The sequence below is a fragment of the Mobula birostris genome, chromosome 28, assembly GCF_030028105.1.
Source record: "Mobula birostris isolate sMobBir1 chromosome 28, sMobBir1.hap1, whole genome shotgun sequence".
Lineage (NCBI taxonomy): Eukaryota > Metazoa > Chordata > Chondrichthyes > Myliobatiformes > Myliobatidae > Mobula > Mobula birostris.
In genome coordinates this window covers 6471064-6495178 of record NC_092397.1, presented here as the reverse complement: position 1 = coordinate 6495178, position 24115 = coordinate 6471064, and the positions used below count along the sequence as shown (strand labels likewise).

At 49.4% G+C, this 24115-nt stretch overlaps 1 protein-coding gene across 2 annotated transcripts in view; it reads right to left on the bottom strand.

Annotated features, from left to right (window-relative positions):
• Positions 1-2838: 2838 nt before the first annotated feature.
• men1 (multiple endocrine neoplasia I) overlaps positions 2839-24115 on the bottom strand; it is a 31058-nt gene continuing 9781 nt past the window's right edge. For both annotated transcript variants that reach the window (XM_072245683.1, XM_072245684.1), the window contains exons 4-10: positions 19256-19384; positions 16508-16548; positions 15865-15952; positions 13778-13914; positions 12827-12962; positions 9504-9677; positions 2839-3297 (exon numbers count right to left, since the gene is read on the bottom strand). In XM_072245683.1, coding sequence (XP_072101784.1) covers positions 2854-3297; positions 9504-9677; positions 12827-12962; positions 13778-13914; positions 15865-15952; positions 16508-16548; positions 19256-19384 — 1149 coding nt within the window. In that variant the 3' untranslated portion in view covers positions 2839-2853. The remainder of the gene's footprint in view (positions 3298-9503; positions 9678-12826; positions 12963-13777; positions 13915-15864; positions 15953-16507; positions 16549-19255; positions 19385-24115) is intronic.

Sequence of the window (24115 nt, the reverse complement as noted above, 5' to 3'; positions counted from 1 at the left end):
AGATGAGGTCAAATTCAACTGCGGGACTTTGAAACGCACTCTGTTATTTTGATTTGGCTTTTGTAATGATGTTAACAGACAGGGGTTAAACTGCCCCTTCAGGGAGGAGTGTGGTGGGGACATTTACATGGCCATCGCCGGTCGAGGTTCAATTCCTGCCGCTGACTGGAAGGAGTTTGTACGTTCTCCCCGTGACCATGTGAGTTTCCTTCTGGGTGCTCCAGTTTCCTCCAAAGACGTACAGGTTATCAAGTTGTGGGTCTGCTAAGGTCGGCACTGGAAGTAGGGCAACAGTTGCAGGCTGCTTCCTGGCACATCCCCGGGCCGTGTCGGTATTTGACGCAAAACGACAGCGGTCACTGCACTCTTCGACATACATGTGACAAATAAAGCTAATCTAATCTTTAATCCAACGGGGCCACAACCTTGTCATAGAACTTGGAGGCCTGCGCGCCTCAATGGCCCGGTTCAGCTACGTTGGCTGGAGACAGGGCTTTATGCTTTGGCTCCTGGTAGAGTCACCCACGCCCAACAGGTCAGAGGGTAGAGTGGTCCACCAGTCCCCCAGTTTTGGGGTTCAGCTCAGGGCTAACAACCCTAACTGCTCAAGTTTTTAAAAAACGGAAACAGCAATGAAGAATCCTACTACCGATGGAGGATCTTCATGTCTGCCCTAAATGCCAGCGGAGTAACAGGCCGTAAGTAAGTTTAATCCTTATCATGGACAGGGAGAGCCAGCATGGTGCATTGGCCAACACACACAACGTTGGAGGGACTCAGCAGATCATCCATGGAGGGACTTCGTTTTGAGACCTTCACCAGGACATTGAACAGCAGCACCTGCCGCCTTTCCCTACAACTATGCACGCACACGTAATTGGGCCAATTACATCACGTGACACTTTGCGGGCTGCCTCCACCCTCGGACAGCGTTGGCCGCTGACGCGAAATGAAACGGACTGCAACGTTTTGGAAGACCCCCAAGGTTACAGCTCTTGTCCAGCTGACGAACACCATCTCAGTGACTCGGGGAGAAATTTCTGCGGCTCCCCCAGAACGAGACGGGTTTGGGTCTGTCGATAGCCACACGGCGAAGCTGTGCAGGGATCAGGAGATCATTCATCGATTTAGGACACGTGACTTTCTTTCAATACAAATTCTATTTTACAAAACATTATTCACAGACTGAGAATACAAAGCGAGCAAATCCTGGAGGACGAATTAAAGGGCTGTGCCCCCAGGGGATCCGAAACCTGGTTCCCAGCGGCCCTCACCAGAGGTGAACTTCAGCCCAGCCAGCTTCGGTTTGCTTGTGGGGCACTGCTGATTATTACCGGCCCAGCAACAGGCAGTGATGTGGGTGGGTGGTGCCGAGCTGGCAGGGACCCCTGGGCTGGGGTGGAAAGGGGACAGCTCCACCCAGATACAAGCCGGTTAGCAACAGCTGGATGGCTTCAAGTGTTGGGAGAGGGTTCCTTGGTCTCGAGTCCAGTGTTATTGGGGAATGGCAGGCGGGCGGTGTGGAAGAGGCTCCTTTGTCTTGAGTCCAGTGTTTTCGGGGTTGGGTGGAAGGGGCAACTCTAACTACCAACTTTGGCTCCAAAGGCTAGTCACTGTACTCTTCCCCAGCACAAGCCAAGGGGCCTCACAGAGGTCTCCTGGCTGGGAATGATCAGCACCTAACCAGAGAGGATGGCACTGCAAAATCACCTCCAGATCATCCGCAGAAAAAGGGCAGCTGGTTATCCCCGTCTCCCCATCCTGAATCTTTCCCACACCCCCCGCCTTCACTCCCTCTCCCTCCCTGGGTTGACTTTGCCCTATTGATTTCATGCTCTCTGTCCCTGAACCTCTAGCCCTTTCTTCCACCCTCTCCCCATCCCACCCTTCACTCTCTCCCCTCGTCTGTCCCACCCTTCACTCTCTCCCCTCGTCTGTCCCACCCTTCACTCTCTCCCCCTCGTCTGTCCCACCCTTCACTCTCTCCCCTCGTCTGTCCCACCCTTCACTCTCTCCCCCTCGTCTGTCCCACCCTTCACCTCTCCCCTCTTGTCTGTCCCACCCTTCACTCTCTCCCTTCTTGTCTGTCCCACCCTTCACTCTCTCCCCCTCGTCTGTCCCACCCTTCACCTCTCCCCTCGTCTGTCCCACCCTTCACTCTCTCCCTGCTTGTCTATCCCACCCTTCACTCTCTCCCCCTCATCTGTCCCACCCTTCACTCTCTCCCCCTCATCTGTCCCACCCTTCACTCTCTCCCCGTTTGTCTATCCCACCCTTCACTCTCTCCCCCTCATCTGTCCCACTCTTCACTCTCTCCCCGTTTGTCTATCCCACCCTTCACTCTCTCCCCACTTGTCTGTCCCACCCTTCACTCTCTCCCCATTTGTCTATCCCACCCTTCACTCTCTCCCCCTCATCTGTCCCACCCTTCACTCTCTCCCCCTCGTCTGTCCCACCCTTCACTCTCTCCCCCTCGCCTGTCCCACCCTTCACTCTCTCCCCCTCGTCTGTCCCACCCTTCACTCTCTCCCCATTTGCCTGTCCCACCCTTCACTCTCTCCCCCTCGTCTGTCCCACCCTTCACTCTCTCCCCCTCGTCTGTCCCACCCTTCACTCTCTCCCCACTTGTCTGTCCCACCCTTCACTCTCTCCCCGTTTGTCTGTCCCACCCTTCACTCTCTCCCCACTTGTCTGTCCCACCCTTCACTCTCTCCCCATTTGTCTGTCCCACTTCACTCCCACTCCGTCCTTCTCCCACCCTTCACTCTCTGTCCCTCCACCCCTCTTTCACTCACTCCCCTCCTCTCTCAACCCATCTCTCTCCACTAACCCCCCCCCCCCCAACCTACGCTTTCAGAGGGACTTGCGTTGCCTCTTCAGGAAGGAGAGAGTGTAGTCGCTGGCCGAGCTGTGTTTCTGCTTTTTCATCTGGACCTGGGACTGGGCGGTGAGCTGCAGTTTGATGGCGCTCGAGTTGATCTTCAGGGCCGTCAGCAGCTCCTTCATGCCCTTCATCTTCTCGCTGTGGAAGGTGACGCAGGGACCCGTGGGGGCAGGGGCAGGGGGAAGGGGGGTAGTGGGAGTGGGGGCTGGAGGGGGCGCCGCCCGCTGGGTGGGGGCCGATCGCCGGCGCTCCACCACTTTCTCTGCCTGGAACTTCTTGGCGGGGGGCGGCTCCTCGGCCTTGGACTCGCGGCGGGGCCCCCGGCGCCGGGCGTCCCGCGAGTCATCGCTGTGCTGGTCGTCGTCCTCGTTCGCCTCCGCGTCCTTCACGATGATCGTCACCTTGTGCCGCACCTAGGGCAGAGACAGAGGTGTCACTCAGACGGTGAAGGGAGGGAAAGCATCTCCCCGACCTCCTGCAGGCCCTTTGGCCCTCTGAGTCAGTGCTAACCCTATTACACTGATCTCATTTCAATCCCTTTTTACATTCCTACTCTCCTCAGATTCTACCATTCACTCACATTTGGGGGGGGGCGAATCAACTCCTTAACCCCATTAGATTTAGGAGCACAATCAGGCCATTCGGCCCATACTATGCTTTCGATAGTAAGGTTTATTTAGAGATACAGCACATTAGCGAGCCTTTCGGCCCATCCAGCCACTGCCATCCAATTATACCCATGTGAACACTTAACCGACTAACCCGTAAATGTTGGAGGAAACTGGAGCACCCTGAGGAAACTCGCACGGTCTCGGGGAAGACGTACAAACTCCTTAAATACAGCAGCTGCCATTGAACACAGATCACTGGCGCTGTAATTGCATTACGCTACCGTATCCATATTTTTTCCAACCTCATTCTCCCTGTGACCCTGAGCCCCCTTACCAATCAAAATCCTTTTAAGTATACTATCAAAATGTCCAAAATATACTATTAATCTCTGCCTTCTGTGAAACAAGTAACAGATTCACCACCCTCTGGCTTAAGAAGTTGCTCCTCATCTCTGCTCTAAAGAGACGTCCATCTATTCTGAGGCTGTGCCCTCTAGTTCGAGACTTCTCTACGGATGGAGGAGTCTATCATCTCCACGACCACTCTAGCCAGCCTTTCAGTATTCGGTAAGTTCCAATCAGATTTCCTCCTCATCCTTCGGAACTCCGAATACAGACTCTCACCCGCATGGCGTTGAGATGCTAAGGACAAACGGCATTACAGCGTGGCACAAGCCCCCTTGGCACATGGTACTGTGCCAACCTTTTAACCTTCTCCAAGATCTAACCCTTCTCTCCTACATAGCCCTTCATCTTGATTGCTGGTGGGATTGCCCTGCTGTCGGAGAGGGAAGCCTGTGTGGCCTGCTGGGGAACGCTACCCAGGTTTTCTGTGTTTCGGATCTGAACTTGGACTATGGACTTTTTTCCCCAGTTTTATAGTCTTCTACATTCTGTGTTTTTGTCTGATTCTTCTCATTTTTTTTTATTTACAGGGGTGGGGGGATTTGAGGGGTCAGGTCGATGTGCGTGTTCCATTTTTAGAAACATAGAAAACCTACAGCACAATACAGGCCCTTCGGCCCACAAAGCTGTGCCAAACCTTAGAACTACCGATAGCCCTCTATTTTTCTAAGCTCCACGTAGCCATCCAGAAGTCTCTTTAAAAGACCCTATCGTTTCCACCTCCACCACCGTCACCGGCAGCCCATTCTACGCACTCACCACTCTCTGCATAAAAAAAACTTACCCCTGACATCTCCTCTGTACCTACTTCCAAGCACCTTAAAACTATGCCCTCTTGTGCTAGCCACTTCAGCCCTGGGAAAAAGCCTCTGACTATCCACACGATCAATGCCTCTCATGATCTTGTACACCTCTATCAGGTCACCTCTCATCCTCCGTGGCTCAAGGAGAAAAAGCTGAGTTCACTCAACCTATTCTCATAAGGCATGCTCCCCAATCCAGGCAACATCCTTGTAAGTCTCCCCTGCACCCTTTCTATGGTTTCCACATCCTTCCTGTAGTGAGGTGACCAGAACTGAGCATAGTACTCCAAGTGGGGTCTGACCAGGGTCCTATGTAGCTGCAACATTACCTCTCGGCTCTTAAACTCAATCCCACAATTGATGAAGGCCAATGCACCGTATGCCTTCTTAACCACAGAGTAAACCTGCGCAGCTGCTTTGTGTCTTATGGACTCAGACCCTAAGATCCCTCTGATCCTCCACACTGCCAACAGTCTTACCATTAATACTATATTCTACCAAAATGAACCACCTCACACTTACCTGGGTTGAACTCCATTTGTCACTTCTCAGCCCAGTCTTGCATCCTATCAACGTCCTGTTGTAACCTCTGACAGCCCTCCACACTATCCACAACACCCCCAACCTTTGTGTCATCAGCAAATTAACTAATCCATCCCTCCACTTCCTCATCCAGGTCATTTATAAAAATCACAAAGAGTAGGGGTCCCAGAACAGATCCCTAAAGCACGCCACTGGTGACTGACCTCCATGCAGAATATGACCCGTCTACAGCCACTCTTTGCCTTCTGTGGGCAAGCCAGTTCTGGATCCACAAATCAATGTTCCCTTGGATCCCATGCCTCCTTACTTTCTCAATAAGCCTTGCATGGGGTACCTTATCAAATGCCTTGCTAAAATCCATATATACTACATCTACGGCTCTACCTTGGTCAATGTGCTTAGTCACATCCTCAAAAAACTGAATCGGGCTCATAAGGCACGACCTGCCTTTGACAAACTGCCGAGACAGTTTGGCACCAGGGGTTGCCAACCAGCATTGAAGTCAACAAACAAGAGAAAATCTGCAGATGCTGGAAATCCGAGCAACACAGACAAAATGCTGGAGGAACTCAGCAGGCCAGGCAGCATCTATGGAAAAGAGTACAGTCGATGTTTTGGGCCGAAACCCTTCAGCAGGACTGGAGAAAAAAAGCCGAGGAGTAGACTTGAAAGGTGGGAGAAGGGGAGAGAGAAGAACGCCAGGCGATCAGTGAAACAGAGGGGGAGGGATGAAGCAAAGAGCTAGGAAGTTAGTGAAAGAGAAAGGAAGAAAGAAAGGAAAAGAGGGAGTGGGAGGGGCACCAGAGAGAGGCAATGGGCAGGCAAGGAGATAACATGAGAGAGGGACAAGGGATGGAAAATGGTGAAGGGAGGGGGAGGGGGGGAGGCATTATTGGAAGTTTGAGAAATTAATGTTCATGCCATCAGGTTGGAGGCTACCCAAATGGAAGATAAGGTGTTGTTCCTCCATCCTGAGTGTGGCCTTAACCCGACAGTGGAGAAGGCCATGGATGGACATATCGAAATGGATTGGGAACTGGAATTATAATGGGTGGCCACTGGGTGATCCCATTTGTGATGCTCGGCGAAGCGGTCTCCCAGTCTACGCCGGGTCTCACTGATATACAGGAGGTCACAACGGGAGCACCGAACACAGAATATGACCCCAACAGACTCACAGGTGAAGTGTCACCTCACTTGGAAAGACTGTTTGGGGCCCTGAATGGTAGGGAGGGAGGAGGTGTAGGGGCAGGTGTAGCACTTGTACCGCTTGCAAGGATAAGTGGCAGGAGGAACATCAATGGGGAAGAATGAATGGACAAGGGAGTTGTGTAGGGAGCAATCCCTGCGGAAAGGGAAGAGAGAGAGAGAGGTGTTTGATGGTGGGATCCAGTTGGGGGTGGTGGAAGTTTCGGAGAATTATGTGCTGGATGTGGTGATAGGTGAGGACAAGAGGAACCCTATCCCTGGTAGGGCAGTGGGAGGATGGGATAAGAGCAGACACGTGTGAAATGGAAGAGATGTGGTTGAGAGCAGCATTGATGGTGGAGGAAGGGAAGCCCCTTTCTTTGAAAAAGGACGACATCTCCTTCGCTCTAGTATTTTTTTTTGTGTGAAATGGAAGTCATTGAAGTTAACGCAGGACTGCCTTAGGGATTCCAGCCCCGGATTTTTCCCTCAGGGTTCACTCCCGAAGCCTTCCTCATGAATGGGTACACCTGCAAGGCAGCAGAGGAGGTTTGAGATCAGAGTTTTCCTTCTCCTGGATGAGCTGCCAAGCATGCCCACGGGCACCAGTAACCCACCTTTACCTTCTCCTGTCAGCAGAACCGGCTCTGCCGGGCTTAGTAGCTAAGCCAAACGTGCAGGCCAGGAGGCCCAGGCCATTTGCGACGCACGCCATTGGGAGCATTTAATAGGTAGTGGGAGCTTGTCCCCGATACCACCTGACTATGACAACCTTAAGGAACGGTGCAGAAAAGGCGCTCTTCTAGCCCAATAAGCTGCACTGCCCAGCAACCCACCTATTTAGCCCTAGCCTAATTGCAGGACAATTTACAGTGATCAATTAATCTCTGAACTGATGCGTCTTTGGAACGTTGGACGAGAACATACAAACTCCTTACAGAGGACGCTCGGGTTGAAGTTCGAACTCTGGGACACACAGAGCTGTAATAGAGTTGTGCTGAGCACTATCCAACAGCACAAGGACTTCTGCAGATGCTGGAAGTCCAGAGCAACAAACACAAACACACACACACACACGCACACATACACGCACACACAAAATGCTGGAGGAACCCAGCAGGTCAGGCAGTAGGGGAATAAACAGTCGACGTTTTAGGCTGAGACCCCTCATCAGGATTCATTTTGATACACGACCACCTTTTGATCCCTTTGCACTGAAACTGACTATGTTTTGTTCTAATTCTGCTCTTTCTTACAAGAATATGGCAAAGTTATTTCCCATGGTAGGGGAGTCTAGGACAAGAGGGCACGACTTCAGGATTGAAGGACATCCATTTAGAACAGAGATGCAGAGAAATCACTTCAGTCAGGGGGTGGTAAATCAGTGGAATTTGTTGCCACGAGCGCCTGTGGAGGCCAAGTCACTGGGTGCGTTTAAGGCAGAGATAGATAGGTTCTTGATTAGCCAGGGCATCAAAGGGTATGGGGAGAAGGCTGGAAGAATTGGATCAGCCCATGACTGAATGGCGAAGCAGAGTCGATGGGCTGAAGGAGCGAGGAGAAGATGGCGGCGTGACGCAGTGTGCGCGGCCTCTTCAGTGAAATGATATCGTATTTGTTAAATAGGGGCCGTGCACAATCCTGATTTGATGGAGACGGACGTGAGGAGCACGTAAGAACATCTGGAGAAACTTCTGAAATGCCCGGTTCGCTGCTGCTGCTACTGAATCTCCGGAGGGGAAGGCCCCGAATCCTCGGCTTTGCCTGTTGCTGGCGGCCAGGGCTGGGGTTGACGCGCTCAGCAGAGATGGTGCTCGATGCTTGGTGTCAGAGGGCTGGTTGGAGGCTCGGAGTTTTCGGACGGACTCAGAGTCGGACTGTGGTCGGGTGCTTCCAGGATGCTGCATCGGCAAGTTTGCAGCGCTGGAAGCTCATGGCAGGGAGAGCTTCTCCCTTCAGCCGTCTGCGTGAGATGTTGGGACTTTCGAGAGACTTTGAGACTTTTTTTTTTTACCGTGCCCATGGTTTGTTCTTCTATCAAATTACGGTATTGCTTTGCACTGTTGTAACTATATGTTATAATTATGTGGTCCTTGTCAGTTTTAGTCTTGGTTTGTCTTGTGTTTCTGTGATATCATTCTGGAGGAACATTGTATCATTTCTTAATGCGTGCATTACTAAATGACAATAAAAGAGGACTGCGTGTCCTCATAATCCAATCTAATCTAATATCTAATGGTGATGCCGTGTGTCTCCCTGATTGCTGCTCCAGGTGAGACTTTCACCGCACCTGCGCATACATGTGTTTGTACGCGTGACAGTAAACGCCACTTTAGACGAAGCAATCATTTTTGTGCTGTGAAGTGGTTACTTTATCCCTACCCTCTGGTTTAAGATCACAAGGCATAGGAGCTGAATTAGGCTATTCAGCTCATCATGTCTGCTTCACCATGGCTGATTTAAGATCCCTCTCAATCCCATTCTCCTGCCTTCTTCCCGTAACCTTTGATGCCCTTATTAATCAAGAGCCTATCAATCTCCACTTCAAATATATTCACTGACTTGGCCTCCTCAGTCGTCTGCGGCAATGAATTCCACAAATTCACCACCCTCTAGCTATATAAAAAAATTCTCCTCATCTCTGTTCTGAGGCCCCCCAGTCCTAGACCTCCCCACTATAGGAAACATCCTCTTCACATCCACTATCGAGGCCTTTCAATATTTGATATGTTTCGATGAGATCCCCCCCCCATTCTTCTAAACTCCAGTGAGCTGACAAACGCTCCCCATGTGTTAACCCTTTCATTCCCAGGATCATTCTCATGAACCTCCTCTGGGCTGCCTCCAATGTCAACACATCTTTTCTTACGTAATGGGGCCCAAAACTGCTCAAGATACACCAAAAATCAGTCTGACCAGTGGTCTGCCTCTGCAGGGAATGGGGGAAAGTAAACACGTGTTGAAGGGGAGACTGGAGAGGGAGAAAGGAACAGGAGGGCCTGAAGAAACAGAAGCACGTTTGAGAGGAGCAAAGGGTCAGGTGCTTTGTGTGGAGGAGGTGCACATTACCTGCCCATCGAACTTGCTGATGGATTGAACCAGGAAGGTGGCCCAGCCTACGTGGAGGACCGGCGTGGAGCTGCCTTCTTCCCACTTGCAGATGCCATCATAGAAGCGGAGCAACTGGGCGAAGCTCTCGGGGTCCTGCAGAGCTGTGCTGGGCGCGGACCGTCCTTGCTGACCCTGGGAAATAAGAGGAGGAGATGCGTACAGTGCTTCGGACTCGCACACTGCCTTGGGGACAGAGATGGAGAGAGAGGAATGGGGCAAGATACTGAGTGGGGTGTGGGCGAGAGATGGAGCTGGGTGGGGGGGAGGAGGGGGGAAAGAGTGGGAGAGAGGGACAGCGGGGTGCTGGGAAAGTGGGGCACACACAGGGGGGAGAGAGGAGGGGGAGGGAGGGAGACACACACACACAGTGTCTACGTTACACATGATCCCTTGACTCAACCACACAAGGCAGCTTGGATTGTGGAGAGAGAAAGAAATAAGACTGAATGCTTCACCCAACAGAGCAGCAGGCTACAATATGCACTTACATAAAACCAGGCATCCTTGCAGATAGATTAACGAGAAAGATTAGATTAAAGATTAGTTTTATTTGTCATATGTACATCAACACACACAGTGAAATACGGATGTTTCCTGTAGTGGGAGGGAGTTCAGGACCACAAGACACAGCCTCAGAATAGAAGGACGTTCTTTTAGAACAGAGACGAGGAGGAATTTCTTCAGCCAGAGGGTGGTGAATCTGTGGAATTCATCGCCACAGGCGGCTGTGGAGGCCAAGTCTTTCTGTATATTTAAGGCAGAGATTTATAGACTCTTGATTGGTCAGGGCATGAGGCAGGAGACTGGGGGCTGAGATGGAAAATGGATCACCCATAATGAAATGGAGTAGACTCGATGGGCCAAATGGCCTAATATAGCTCCTATATCTTGTGGTCATATGGTTGGCATCAACAACCAACACACTCCGAGGATACGCTGAGGGCAGCCCACAAGTGTCACTAGGCTACCAGTGCCAACACAGCGTGCCCACAGCTTACTAACCGAACCCGTACATCTTTGGATGTGGGAGGAAACCCACGCGGTCACAGGGAGAACGTACAACTCCTTACAGACAGCGGGGACTGAACCAGGGTTGCTGACATTGTGAAGTGTTATGTCACCACTATACTTTCGTGCCACCCGAATTGGTGAAGATCATGGACAAACTTCTGCAGAAGCAGCCGGAAAGCTGGAGGACTGTTGAGGAATTTAAATTGAGGCCATTAAGAGTCATAGAAAAGTACATCACAGAAACAGGCCCCTTGGCCCATCTAGTCCGTGCTGAACCATTTAATCTGTCTACTCCCATCAACCTGCACTGGGACCCCAGCCCTCCATACCCCTCCCCATCCATGTACCTGTCCAAACTTCTCTTCAACGTTGAATTCGAGCTCGCTTGCACCATTTGTACTGGCAACTCATCCCACACTTTCATGATCCTCTGAGCGAAGAAATTTCCCCTCATGTTCCCCTGAAACTTTTTACCTTTCACCCTTAACCCCATGACTTTGAGTTGCAGTCCCACCCACCCTCAGTGGAAAAAGCCTGCTTGCATTTACCCTATCTATACCCCTCATAATTTTGTATACCTCGATCAAATCTGCCCTTAATCTTCTCCGTTCCAAGGAATAAAGGCCTAACTGATTCAATCTTTCCTTATAACTCAAGTCCTCCAGTCCCGGCAGCATCCTTGTAAATTTTCCCTGTACTCTTTCAACCTTGTTTACATCTTTCCCGTGGGTAGGTGACCAAAACAGCGCACGGTACTAAATGAAATACACCTGGAATTAAAAGCTGGTCTCGGTCATAACAAGTCGTCTACTGTCTGTTACGCTGCTGATGTTTAGGGCATCAATGAAGCTCCTCCATCTCTGGTGGTGCTCAGGGATTCCTTCATCGTGTCAGTAGCCTTCGTCTCAGCTTTCGCTACTGTCGGTCATACAAGTCCCGTGTGGAGACTCAGGAGTACCGTCCCACTCAGATGTGGAAGGTTCTTCACTGCTGTTCCAATTTTGTTTGACCAGTCAGTTGTTAGTCCCGAGCTGAACCCCCGAACCAGGAGGAGAGCGGCTGACACACTCTTAGTCTGCCCTCTACCCTTTGGCTCTTGGTAAGGTCGCCCATGCCAAACAGGTCAAAGCATAAAACCCTGACTCCAGCCGATACAGCTGCCCGGGGCTTTGAGGCACGCAAGCCTGCAAACCCAACGACAAGGCTGTGGTCCTCTTGGAGTTGTAATAACGAGTGGATACCTATGAATTGTCATAAGTGCATGTCTGGTTCACTGACTTTCCCTGGGGGAAGGGAAAACATAGAAACATAGAAAATAAGTGCAGGAGTAGGTCATTCTGCCCTTCGAGTCTGCACCGCCATTCAGTATGATCATGGCTGATCATCCAACTCAGAACCCCGTACCAGCCTTCCCTCCATACCCCCTGATCCCTTTAGCCACAAGGGCCATATCTAACTCCCTCTTAAATATAGCCAATGAACTGGCCTCAACTGTTCCCTGTGGCAGAGAATTCCACAGATTCACCACTCTCTGTGTGAAGAAGCTTTTCCTAATCTCGGTCCTAAAAGGCTTCCCCTCTATCCTCAAACTGTGACCCCTCGTTCTGGACTTCCCCAACATCGGGAACAATCTTCCTGCATCTAGCCTGTCCAATCCCTTTAGAATTTTATACGTTTCAATAAGATCCCCCCTCAATCTCCTAAATTCCAGAGAGTATAAGCCTAGTCGATCCAGTCATATGAAAGTCCTGCCATCCCAGGAATCAATCTGGTGAACCTTCCTTGTACTCACTCTACGACAAGAATGTCTTTCCTCAGATTAGGGGACCAAAACTGCACACACTGTCTGGGTTGAAATGTGATCCAGATGTACTCACCTGGTTGAATTTCTCCTGTCTCCTTGATGTAGGAGGCCGTTACAGATTGAAATTAAGATTTGTTTCATTTGTCTTGTGTCAAACCAAATCAGTGAGGGCTGCGTTGGGCCATGCTTCCAGCACCAATGTAGCACGCCCACAACTTACTAACTCTCACCCGTGAGTCTTTGGAGTGTGGAGGGAAACTGGAGGTACTCGGAGGAAATCTGCATGATCAGGGGGAGAACTCCTCACATTCAGAGTTGGCAATCGCACAGCCCGCGCTGAGAAATGTTGCGCGAACCGCTACGCTGCCTTGACGCGCAAGCGAGCAGAGAAGAACCGCGTGAGCAAGCAGAGAAGCAGGAAGACGGTTACAGTGTGAAAAGGCTGCCCTCCCACTCAGGGGCTTACTTCAGCGCCTCTGTCCCCGTGCTCCTCCGAGCTCTCCGTTACGCTGGCCATCTCCTTGATTAAATTCGGGATGATGTCATTAGCAATATCAAAGAACTCCTTGTAAATCTCCTCATCTTCTCTGCAGTAGTTGTAACTGGAACAGAGGGGTAGAGGGTTAAAAGTGAGATTCAGAGACCCTCCCGGAGAGAAGCATTAAAGAAAAACAACTAAATTTATGGCTTTATCATCAAAAGTGATTCAACAGGTGCTGGAAATCTTGAGCCACACACATACCCCACACCTACCCTATTACCAGTTGTTTTGCATGCCGTACATACAGATAATTTCATCACATTGGTGCATCGGGGTAGTACAAGGGAAAAGCAATAACAGAATGCAGAATAAAGTGTTACAGTTACAGAGAAATTGTCCCCCTGTACTGCACAGTGGTGCAAGGGGCTGAGACGAGGTAGGTTGTGAGTTCAAGAATCCTTCATTATTGTCCATTCAGTAGCCCTGTAACAGCGGGATAGAAGCTGCTTTTGAGCCCCTAGTGGTGCACATTTCAAAAGTTCGAAGTTCAAATTTATGATCAAAGTACGTACATGTTACCATAGACTGCCCCGAGAATCATTTCATTGAAGGCACTCACAGTAGAACTAAGAAATGTAGAGGGGTAGGGAGAGGGGAGATGCAGACAGAGAGGGAGAGGGGGGGGAATCGAAAGCAGGACGGAGACAAGGGAGGTAGAGGGAGGAGGGAAGGTATAGCGGGAGGAAGGGTGGACTGCCGATGGAGAAGGGATGAGGTAGAGAGGTAGCAAGGAGGGGGAGGGAGAGTGAGGAGATGCAGAGAGGGAGAAGCAGGAGGAGAAAGGTGGAGGGGGAAAAGAGGGGGAGAAAGATGTTAAAGGGTGGAGGGGGGAGGAAGATACGGGGGGGGTGGGTAGAAGGGAAGGTGGTGACTTACTCTTGAATGACGGTGGCTGCATCACCCCAGGAAGCCAGGGCATCCTTCACATTCCTGTTACGGCAGAAGTAACTGGCCAGGTAGACGTAGGGATAGATGTGTTCATTATTGTAGTACTTCTTTGCCGATGATATGCCCTGTGGTGTGAGAAGGCAATTAATAGTGGGTAGCGAGACACAGATGATCAAATCAGCGACTCGAGTGCAACAAAAGGCATGTAAAGATCAAACATGATCTTCTTGATCTCGAATGAGTGGTTGTACCCAGACTACGAGGGGCAGTGGTGACTGCATCAACTGAGAAAGAGAGAGAAAGGGGGCAGAGAAGGAGGGGGGAAAAGACAGAGAGAGTGTCTGGAGAAGAGAGCAGGAGAGGGAGGGAAGGCAGAGAGGGTGGGTGGGGGGGGGAGGAAGAGGAGAGACAGAGAGGTAGGGAGAGTGGGAAGACTGGACAGAGGGAGAGAACACAAGACCATCAGAAATAGGAGCAGGAGTCGGCCATCCGGCCCGTCAAGCCTGCTCTGCCGTTCAATAAGATCATGGCTGATCTGACCATGGACTCATCTCCACCTACTTGCCTTTTCCCCACAACCCTTAATTCCCCTACTATGCAAAAATCTATCCAACCTCGTCTTAAATATAGTTACTGAGGTAGCCTCCACTGCCTCATTGGGCAGAGAATTCCACAGATTCACCACTCTCTGGGAAAAACAGTTCCTCCTCATCTCCATCCTCAATCTACTCCCCCGAATCTTGAGGCTGTGTCCCCTAGTTCCAATTTCACCTACCAGTGGAAACAACTTTCCTGCCTCTATCTTATCTATCCCTTTCAAAATTTTGTATGTTTCTATAAGATCCCCTCTCATTCTTCTGAATTCCAGTGAGTACAGTCCCAGACGACTCAATCTCTCCTCATAGTCTAACCCCCTCATCTCTGGAATCAACCTGGTGAACCTCATCTGCACCATCTCCAAAGCCAGTGTACCCTTCCTCGAGTAAGGGGACCACAACTGCACACAGTACTCCAAGTGCGACCTCACCAGTCCCCTGTACAGTTGCAGCATGACCTCCCTGTTCTTAAATTCAATCCCTCTCGCAATGAAGGCCAATATCCCATTTGCCTTCCTGATAGCCTGCTGTACCTGCAAACCAACCTTCTGTGATTCATACACAAACACTCCCAAGTCCCTCTGCACAGCAGCAAGCTGAATTTTCTTACCATTTAAATAATAATCTGATCTTCCATTTTTCCTTTCAAAGTGGATGACCTTGCATTTACCAACATTGTACTCCATCTGCCAGATCCTTGCCCACTCACTTAACCCATCTATATCTCTCTGCAGACTCTCCATATCTTCTGCACAATTTGCTTGTCTACTCAATTTAGTATCATCAGCAAACTTAGATCCACTACACTTGGTCCCGTCTTCCAGATCGTTGACGTTTATCGTGAACAGTTGTGGGCCCAGCACCCACCTCTGTGGGACACTGCTCACCACTGATTGCCAACCAGAGTAACACCCCTGTATCCCAACTCCCTGCTTTCTATTAGTGAACTGATCCTCTCTCCAAGCTAATACATCACCCACAACTCTGTGCTTCCTTATCTTATGGATAGGTCTTTTATGTGGCACCTTATCGAACGCCTTCTGGAAATCCAAGTAAATAACGTCCATCTGTTCCCCTCTACCCACCGTGCCCGTTACATCCTCAAAGTACTCCAGTAGATTTCTCAAACAGGACCCGCCTCTGCTGAATCCATGCTATGTCTGCGAGAGGGGGCAAGTCCGTTCTGGCAATCAACATACTCCCCACAAACCAGTGGCGGTCATTTGAACAATGACTCCTCTCCCTGTGGTCTTGTGGGGGTAAGGAGTCACTGTGTATGTAACCCCTGGGAATATTTGAAAGGACAATTTAGGAGTATCTAACCCTACGTATGCCCTGGGAGTACCTGATGGATTGAAGAGCAGGGCACTTTACTTTGTACCCGACCCTGAGAGACAAAAGTGGAGGCATTTTAACACAACACAGGAATATCTTACTAATAAATGTATGGGAATCTTGGTATCAAACAACAGATTGAACCTCATGAAACAGAGTCAGTGGATCTGGTCTCCCTGGCATGGGCTCCAGCTCCTCGAGATCTGCAAGGTTTCCCAGTGCCATTGGATACCTGCAGGGGCAAATAAGAAATGCTTTTTAAAGATTAGCTCCAGATTTGCTTTATTTATCCCGTGTACAGCAAAGTATGGAGAGAAATGCGGTTGGACCAAGGACCAAATGCAGTCCGAGGATGCAGGCTGCCTCCAGCACAAGTGTCGCCAGGCCTCTGGCCACAACACGGCACGCCCGCCAACCACTAACCGTCCCTGTATGCCTCATGTCTGTGGGAGGAAACCAGAGCACCCAGAGGAAACCCACGGAGAGAGCGCACAAACACTTACAGACGGCGGTAAACTGTACCGTAAGCTGCTACGCTGCCTTGCCATCCAACACACAAAGCCATACCTACACAACACACAGAATAGCAACCTGCTTGCGGGAGCTCTCTGTGCGTAAATCAGTTGCTGTGTTTCCTACAGGTTAGCTTGACCCTCGTGGGCTGTATCGCCCTTTGGGATGTAAAAGGCGCTACTGAAACGGAAGTCAGTTTAGGTGCCAACTTACAGCGGGGCACCCATCAGAGTTGCTCAGGGAACTTTAAGGGAGACATGATACAGCCACTCACTTTTTTAGATGTCCAAGGTCGTACAGCAGCCACAGGAGGTGCTGGAAGAGATGAAAAGCAAGAAGATTAATCCTTGGACTATCACTCTGGAGCACCCTCCACTGACCTAACACCTACTGGAGAGCAGTCGAAAAGGGAACTCCCATTAGCAAGGAGTGGCTGAGCCAAAAAGTCAAGAAGAAATACACAAGGGAGAGGGAAATAAGAGGGCGAGAAGGTGGAATGAGACTGGTGTGGAACCATCTGGGCTATTAATTCAATGGCGGGTATAGGGCAGCTTTGCAGAGATTTGAGGTTTAAATTTCTCTACAGGCACTGGTAGGTATAGGGAATGAGCTGTCCCAGAAGGCAGCAGAGGCAGGTAGAATTACGATACAGCTAGAAAGCGCCGTGGTTAGCGTAACGCTTCACAGCGCTGGCGATCGGGGTTCAATTCCCGCCGCTGTCTGTAGGGGGCTTGTACGTTCTCCCTGTGACCGCACGGGTTTCCTCCCACAGTCCAAAGCCATACAGTTAGGCTTAGTGAGTTGTCGGCTGGCTACGTCGGTGCCGAGAGCGTGGCCACACTGGAGAGCTTCCCCCAGCACATCCCCAGATTGTGTTGGTTGCTGACACAAATGACGCATTGCATTGTACCTTTCGATGTGCGCGTGCCAAATAAGGATCATCTCTTCCTCGTTGAACAGCTACAGGTATAATGTGACTGGTGGGGTTGAGGAAGACTACTTTCACTGCTCAGTGTACATTAGTTATGGCGCTATCACCACTGGGAAAACCTGCTCAAATCTGCGCTTTGAAGCAACTACTGGAAAGCAGGGATGTGACGCCGAGGCTTTATAAGGCACCGATGAGGCCTCACCTTGAGTATTGTGAACAGTTTCAGGCCCATCACCTTAGAAAAAGATGTGCTGGCATTGGAGAGGGTCCAGAGGAGGTTCACAAGGATGATTCCAGGAATGAAAAGGTTATCATACAAGGAACATTTGATGGCTCTGGGTCTGTACTCGCTGGAATTCAGAAGGACGAGGGAGGAGCTCATTGAAACCTTTCGAATGCTGGAAGGCCTAGACAGAGTAGATATGGTGGGGGAGTCTAGGACCACAGAGCACAGCCTCAGGGTGGAGGGGGTTCATTTAAAATGGAGATGCAGAGAAATTTCATTTAGCCAGACGGTGGTGAGTTTTTGGATATTTTTTTTTAACTCAGGCAGCTGCGGAGGCCAGGTCGTTGGGTGCATTTAAGGCAGGGGTTCTTGACCGGCCACAGCATCAAAGGTTATGGGGAGAAGGCCAGAGAGAGGGGCTGTGGAGGGGGAAGAAAGGATCAACCATGATTGAATGGCGGAGCAGACTCGATGGGCCTGATGACCTAATCCTGCTCCTATATCTTACGGTCCTATGGACTTTCTAGAATGTTAGGTTTATTAGGAACATAACTTTCACATTAGAGCAGAATTCCCTATATTTGGGTAGGAACGGAGTAGAGGCGCGTAGGCCTAGTGTAGGCAAAATGGAGCTGTTTATTTCTTATTGAGAATATGGCACGGTAACAAGCCCTTCCAGCCAATTCCACCCATGTGACCGATGAACTTACTAACCCGCATGTCTTTGGAATACAGGAGGAAGCTGGAGCACCCGAGCAGTCACGGGGAAACTCTGCTTACAGACTGTGGTGGCAGTTGAACCAGGAGCACTGGCCCTGTTAGCATTACTATGCCACTAGGCCTCATGGCCAGCATGAACGAGTTGGTCCGAAGGGCCTGTTTCTGTGCTGTGTAATTCCACTGGATGCAAATCCTTTTGATTGAGTAGTTCTCTCTCCGCTTAACAGATTCAGAGAAGGGATTGGCTTTATTTGCCACGCGTATATCGAAGCACACAGTGAGGTGCATCGACAGCTACCACAGTGCGAGGGCTGTACCGGGCAACCCGCAAGGTGTCGCGATGCTTCCGGCGCCAACACAGCATGCCCACAACCCACATTCCTTGGAATGTGGGAGGAAACTGGAGCGGCTGGAGAAAGCCCATGTGGTCACAGGGAGACAGTACAATGTGGGAATTGAACACGGATCAATTTTAAAGCGTTACGGTAACTGCGCCGGTGCCGTGTGTTAATTATTGATGATGTTGCAGTGGGGCCACTACATAAATACATGTTCTAACTGAAGTATAGCTATGAAGGATCACCACCCATCCACACCCCCCCTCCACAATTGCTTAGCAAGCTGGAGAGAGCTGATGATTAATTCTCTCCCTCGCATACAGTGGCTCAAGCAGAGCCCAACATCAGAAGATTGAGGGGGGGGATCTGATTGAAACGTATAAGATCCCAAAGGGATTGGACAGGCTAGATGCAGGAAGATTGTTCCCGATGTTGGGGAAGTCCAGAACGAGGGGTCACAGTTTGAGGATAAAGGGGAAGCCTTTTAGGACCAAGATGAGGAAAAACTTCTTCACACAGAGAGTGGTGAATCTGTGGAATTCTCTGCCACAGGAAACAGTTGAGGCCAGTTCATTGGCTATATTTAAGAGGGAGTTAGATATGGCCCTTGCGGCTAAAGGGATCAGGGGGTATGGAGAGAAGGCAGGTACAGGGTTCTGAGTTGGATGATCAGCCATGATCATACTGAATGGCGGTGCAGGCTCGAAGGGCCGAATGGCCTACTCCTGCACCTACTTTCTATGTTTCTATCAGGGTGTCTCTAATCTCGCGCGTTTGTTCTGCCCAGCCCAAGCCCGGCGCCCTCACCTGCTGCAGCTGCAGCAGCTCCACGCTGTCCGTGTGGTGGTCGATGGACGGGTTGATGGCACACACCATGAGGGCCACCTCCATCTTGCGGTCGCACTTGAGGTAGGAGCCCTTCAGGTACAGCCAGCTCTGGGCAAAGCAACAAGATCGAGGTTTACCTGCGGCACAGTGGCAGCTACGACAGAACCGGGCACAGGGCGATACACAGTCCAGGGCAAGTCAGCAGGCACAACACAAAGGCTAGCAAACACTGCAAGGGCAATGATAGTGCTGTGTGTATAATAAAAAACATAGATAGGAGTGGACAGCCAGCAACTCCTCCCCCAGGGCAGAGGCAGCTAACAGAAGAGCGGGAGTTTAAGGTAGAAGTCGACGGCTTCCCGATCGGTAAGGGATATGGCGAGAAGGCTGGCGTATGGGGTTGAGCGGGATCCGGGATCAGCCATAATGGAACGATGGAGCAGACTCCATGGGGTGGACGGCCTCATTCTGCTCCATATGGTCTTACGGTGTAAGAGAGCCAAATTATAAGCTGATTGGAAAAAAAAAAGCTTAGAAGTGTTAGATGTGCTGACGTTGGAGAGGGAACAGAGAAGATTCACTAGAATGATTCCGGGAATGAGAGGGTTAACATATGAGGAACGTTTGTCCGCTCTTGGACTGTATTCCTTGGAGTTTAGAAGAATGAGGGGAGACCTCATAGAAACATTTCGAATGTTGAAAGGCATGGACAGAGTGGATTTCCCATGATGGGGGAGTCTAGTACGAGAGGGCATGACTTAAGGATTGAAGTTGTTTCCCATGATGGGGGAGTCTAGTACGAGAGGGCATGACTTAAGGATTGAAGTTGTTTCCCATGATGGGGGAGTCTAGTACGAGAGGGCATGACTTAAGGATTGAAGGGCACCCATTCAGAACAGAAATGTGAAGAAATTTTTTTCAGTCAGAGGGTGGTGAATCTATGGAATTTGTTGCCACGGGCAGCAGTGGAGGCCAAGTCATTGGGTGTATTTAAGGCAGAGATTGATAGGTATCTGAGTAGTCAGGGCATAAAAGGTTATGGTGAGAAAGCGGGGGAGTGGGACTAAATGGGAGAATGGATCAGCTCATGATAAAATGGCGAAGCAGACTCGACGGGCCGAATGGCCGACTTCTGCTCCTTTGTCTTATGGTCTTATTATGGTGTAGATTTTTTTTGTTGTCTAATGTTCCTGTACTTTCTTGTATTTTCATATAATCACGTACATACACTTCAAATCAAATCAAGTTTAAAACAGCATTCCTCTGGAGCCAAGGAGCAAAACATAGACAGCACATTCAAAATAGCGAGGGAAAAAAAAAATCACACAAAAAAATATCATATATAGTCCAAGATCCTGAGTGACATGTCCCACAAATTGATGGTACAGTTCCCAGCAATCCAGCCTGTCGTTCCACTGATCGAACACCAGAGGGCAACACTGGCAGGAGAGCCCAGCCCCCAACCGAGCACGGATGCCACGCTACACCGCCTCCGATGTAATTCAGTGAATTTTTCAGCAGTTTCATGAACACAGGTGATCCTACAAAAACTACAGGTTTGGCCCAGGAGATCACGAGTAAAGCCCTCACCACCTTTGAGCTCATCTACATGCAATGCTACCCTAGGACAGCAGCATCCATCATCAGAGATCCCCATCAACTCAGGACATGCTCTCTTCTCGTTGCTGCCTCAGGTACAGGAGCCTCAGGACTCGCACAACCAGGTTCAGGAACAGTTATTATCCCTCAACTATCAGGCTTTTGAACAAAAGGGGACAACCGCACTCACTTGCTCCATCATTGAGATGTTCCCACAACCAAATGCTCTCACCTCAAGGACTCTTTGTCTCATGGTCTCATTACTTATTGCTATTTATTTATATTTGTATTTGCACAGTCCGTTATCCTTCTGCACTCTGGTTGATCTTTCATTGATCCTGTTATAGTTACTATTCTATAGATTTGCTGAGTATGCCCACAGGCAAGTGAACTCCAGGGTTGAATGTGGTGACACGTATGTACTCTGATAATAAAATTTACTTTGAACTTTTGATTATATGAAGATCAAGCTAAGCAGCTTCTAGAAAAATACAGAAGCAAATGAACCATAATAGCTCAGTGAATTTTCCAGCAATTGCAGTACAGTTGCTTCTGCATTTTTCCAGAAGTTTCTTAGTTTTCAGTAGCAGGTTTTAAGCCACTTGAATCTGACTATTTTATATCACTGGAATTAGTGTTATCTCTAGTCTGAACATGAAACATTTTTCCCCTTTCCTTTGTTCTTTTGGCTTCTCTTTCCTTCTCAACAAAACAGCCGTAAGCAGCAAGCTTTATGCCTCATTCTTGACTTCCAAAGAATGTTGGGATCGCAAAAGCGTCTGGATCCAACAGGAGTATTGTCAGAGGTTGTTTGTTTTTTTTAAAAACACACAGAGAGTGGTGGTAGAGACAGACACAATTAGAGTTATTTAGGTGACTCTTGGATGAAAGTAAAATGAAGGACTATGTGGGAGGAGGGGTTAGATGGATCTTGGAATAGGTTAAAGAGTCGTCACAACATTTATACTGTTTACCTTTTACCTTCCGTCGTAAATGCACCTCATTATTTGTTAATTTATTGTGGTAATATTACTTTACGTGTTGTCTGTGAGTTAAATGTACTGTATTGTGCATCTTGGTCCAGAGGAATGGTGTATCGTTTGGTGGTGTGCATGTATAGTTTCTTAAGGTTGTTATAGCCGGGGTGGGGGGTAAGCTCCCACTACCTATTAAATGCTCCCAATGCCATGCGTCTCAAATAGCCTCTGACCACTAAGTCCAGCTCCTGGCCTTCACGTGTGGTTTATCTACCATTTCTACTGACAGGAGTTACTGACACCATAAAACCAGTCGCTTTGGACAGAAGGGGCTCGTCATACATGGTTGACAGCTCACCTAGGAGAAGGCAAACTCTGATCTCAAATCTCCGCTACCTTGCCACTCATGGGGAAGGCTTCGGGAGTAAACCCCGAAGGAAAAATCTAGAGCTGGAGTCCCTAAGGCAGTCCTACATTGAGTTCAACGCTGACTGGCAACTCCTGTGATGGTGCTGGTGCCGAACTGTATCAGTCTCTGCCGTTCCTTTGGATTCTTCAGCTGTGTGGGGAGGGGGAGCTTGCTGCATGGACAACAGCTTCTTCTCCGTACTGCACTACCCTGGCCTATGTATCACATAGATTAGGATGCAATATCCGTGGTTGACCCTGACCAACGGAGCTCCTCAAGTCCGTGTATACGTTTGAAATGACAATAAACTAGAACTAGGTTATGTCAGCTGGCTCACATCACTAAAGTTGACAGACAGGGTAGGGTACGATTTGTAACACAACTCACAGCCTAGTATACATTATACCAGGGGTCCCCAACCACCGGGCCGTGAGGAAATGATATGAGCCAGCTGCACCTTTCCTCCTTCCCCGTCACTCACTGTTGAACTTGAACACAGGGTTGCCAACTGTCCCGTATCCGCCGGGACATCCCGTATATTGGGCTAAATTGGTTTGTCCCATACGGGATCGCCCTTGTCCCGTATTTCCCCTGCTAAGGTAGAACGTTCCTATGAAACCTTTCGTGCCGAAATGGCATTAAGCAAAGAAGCAATTACCGTTAATTTATATGGGAAAATTTTTTGAGCATTCCCAGACCCAAAAAAAACCTACCAAATCATACCAAATAACACATAAAACCAAAAGTAAATAACACTAACATATAGTAAAAGCAGGAATGATATGATAAATACACAGCCTATATAAAGTAGAATAATGTATGTACAGTGGAGTGGGGAAGATGAAGGCAAAACCGATTTGTGGGGGAAAAAATCGGCACGCACGCGCATGCGTACGTCACCGGCACAAGGATTCATGGTCATTGTAGTCTTTCCTGGGGTAAAGTGTCCCGGGATTTGACTGCTACTTTTGTCCCTTATTTGGGAGTGGGAAAGTTGGCAACCTTAACTGTAAAAGACATGTTCAGGTGAGTTTAACCCTACTTGAACACACCTCCGCCCCCCCACCCCCGGGGTCGGCCGGTCCGCAAGAATATTGTCAATATTAAACCGGTCCGCGGTGCAAAAAAAGGTTGGGGACCTCTGCATTATAGAGCAGAATGCACGGCGCAGTGTGCATAAGGAGGAACATACACAAACCAGCATTGTTAGATATGCAGACTGGCAAGACTGGTTACACAGAACTGACACATAATACAATGGATGTTACAAGTATGGGTAGGGGTATACCAATGCCTTTGAACAGAAAATCCTACAATAGGTAGTGGATTCGGCCCAGTCCATCACGGGTAAAGCCCTCCCAACTACTGAGCACATCTACATGAAACGCTGTCGTAGGAAAGCAGCATCCATCATCAGAGATCCCCACCACCCGGGCCGTGCTCTCTTCTCGCTGCTGCCATCAGGTAGAAGGTACAGGAGCCTCAGGACTCGCACCAGCAGGTTCAGGAACAGTTACCACCCCTCAACCATCCAGGCTCTTGAACCAGAGGGGATAACTACACTCATCCATTGAGATGTTCCCACAACCAATGATCTCACTTTAAGAACTCTTTACCTCACGTTCTCGTTGTTTATTGCTATTTATTTATATTTGAATTTGCAGAGTTTGTTGTCTTCTGCGCTCTGGTTGATCTTTCATTGATCCTGTTTACAGTTACTATTTTATAGATTTGAGTATGCCCGCAGGAACATGAATCCCAGGGCTGTATGTGGTGACATACATGTACTTTTATAATAAAATCTATTTTGAATTTGAATATTGAACAAGTGGGCGTGCACTAGTGTTGATGATA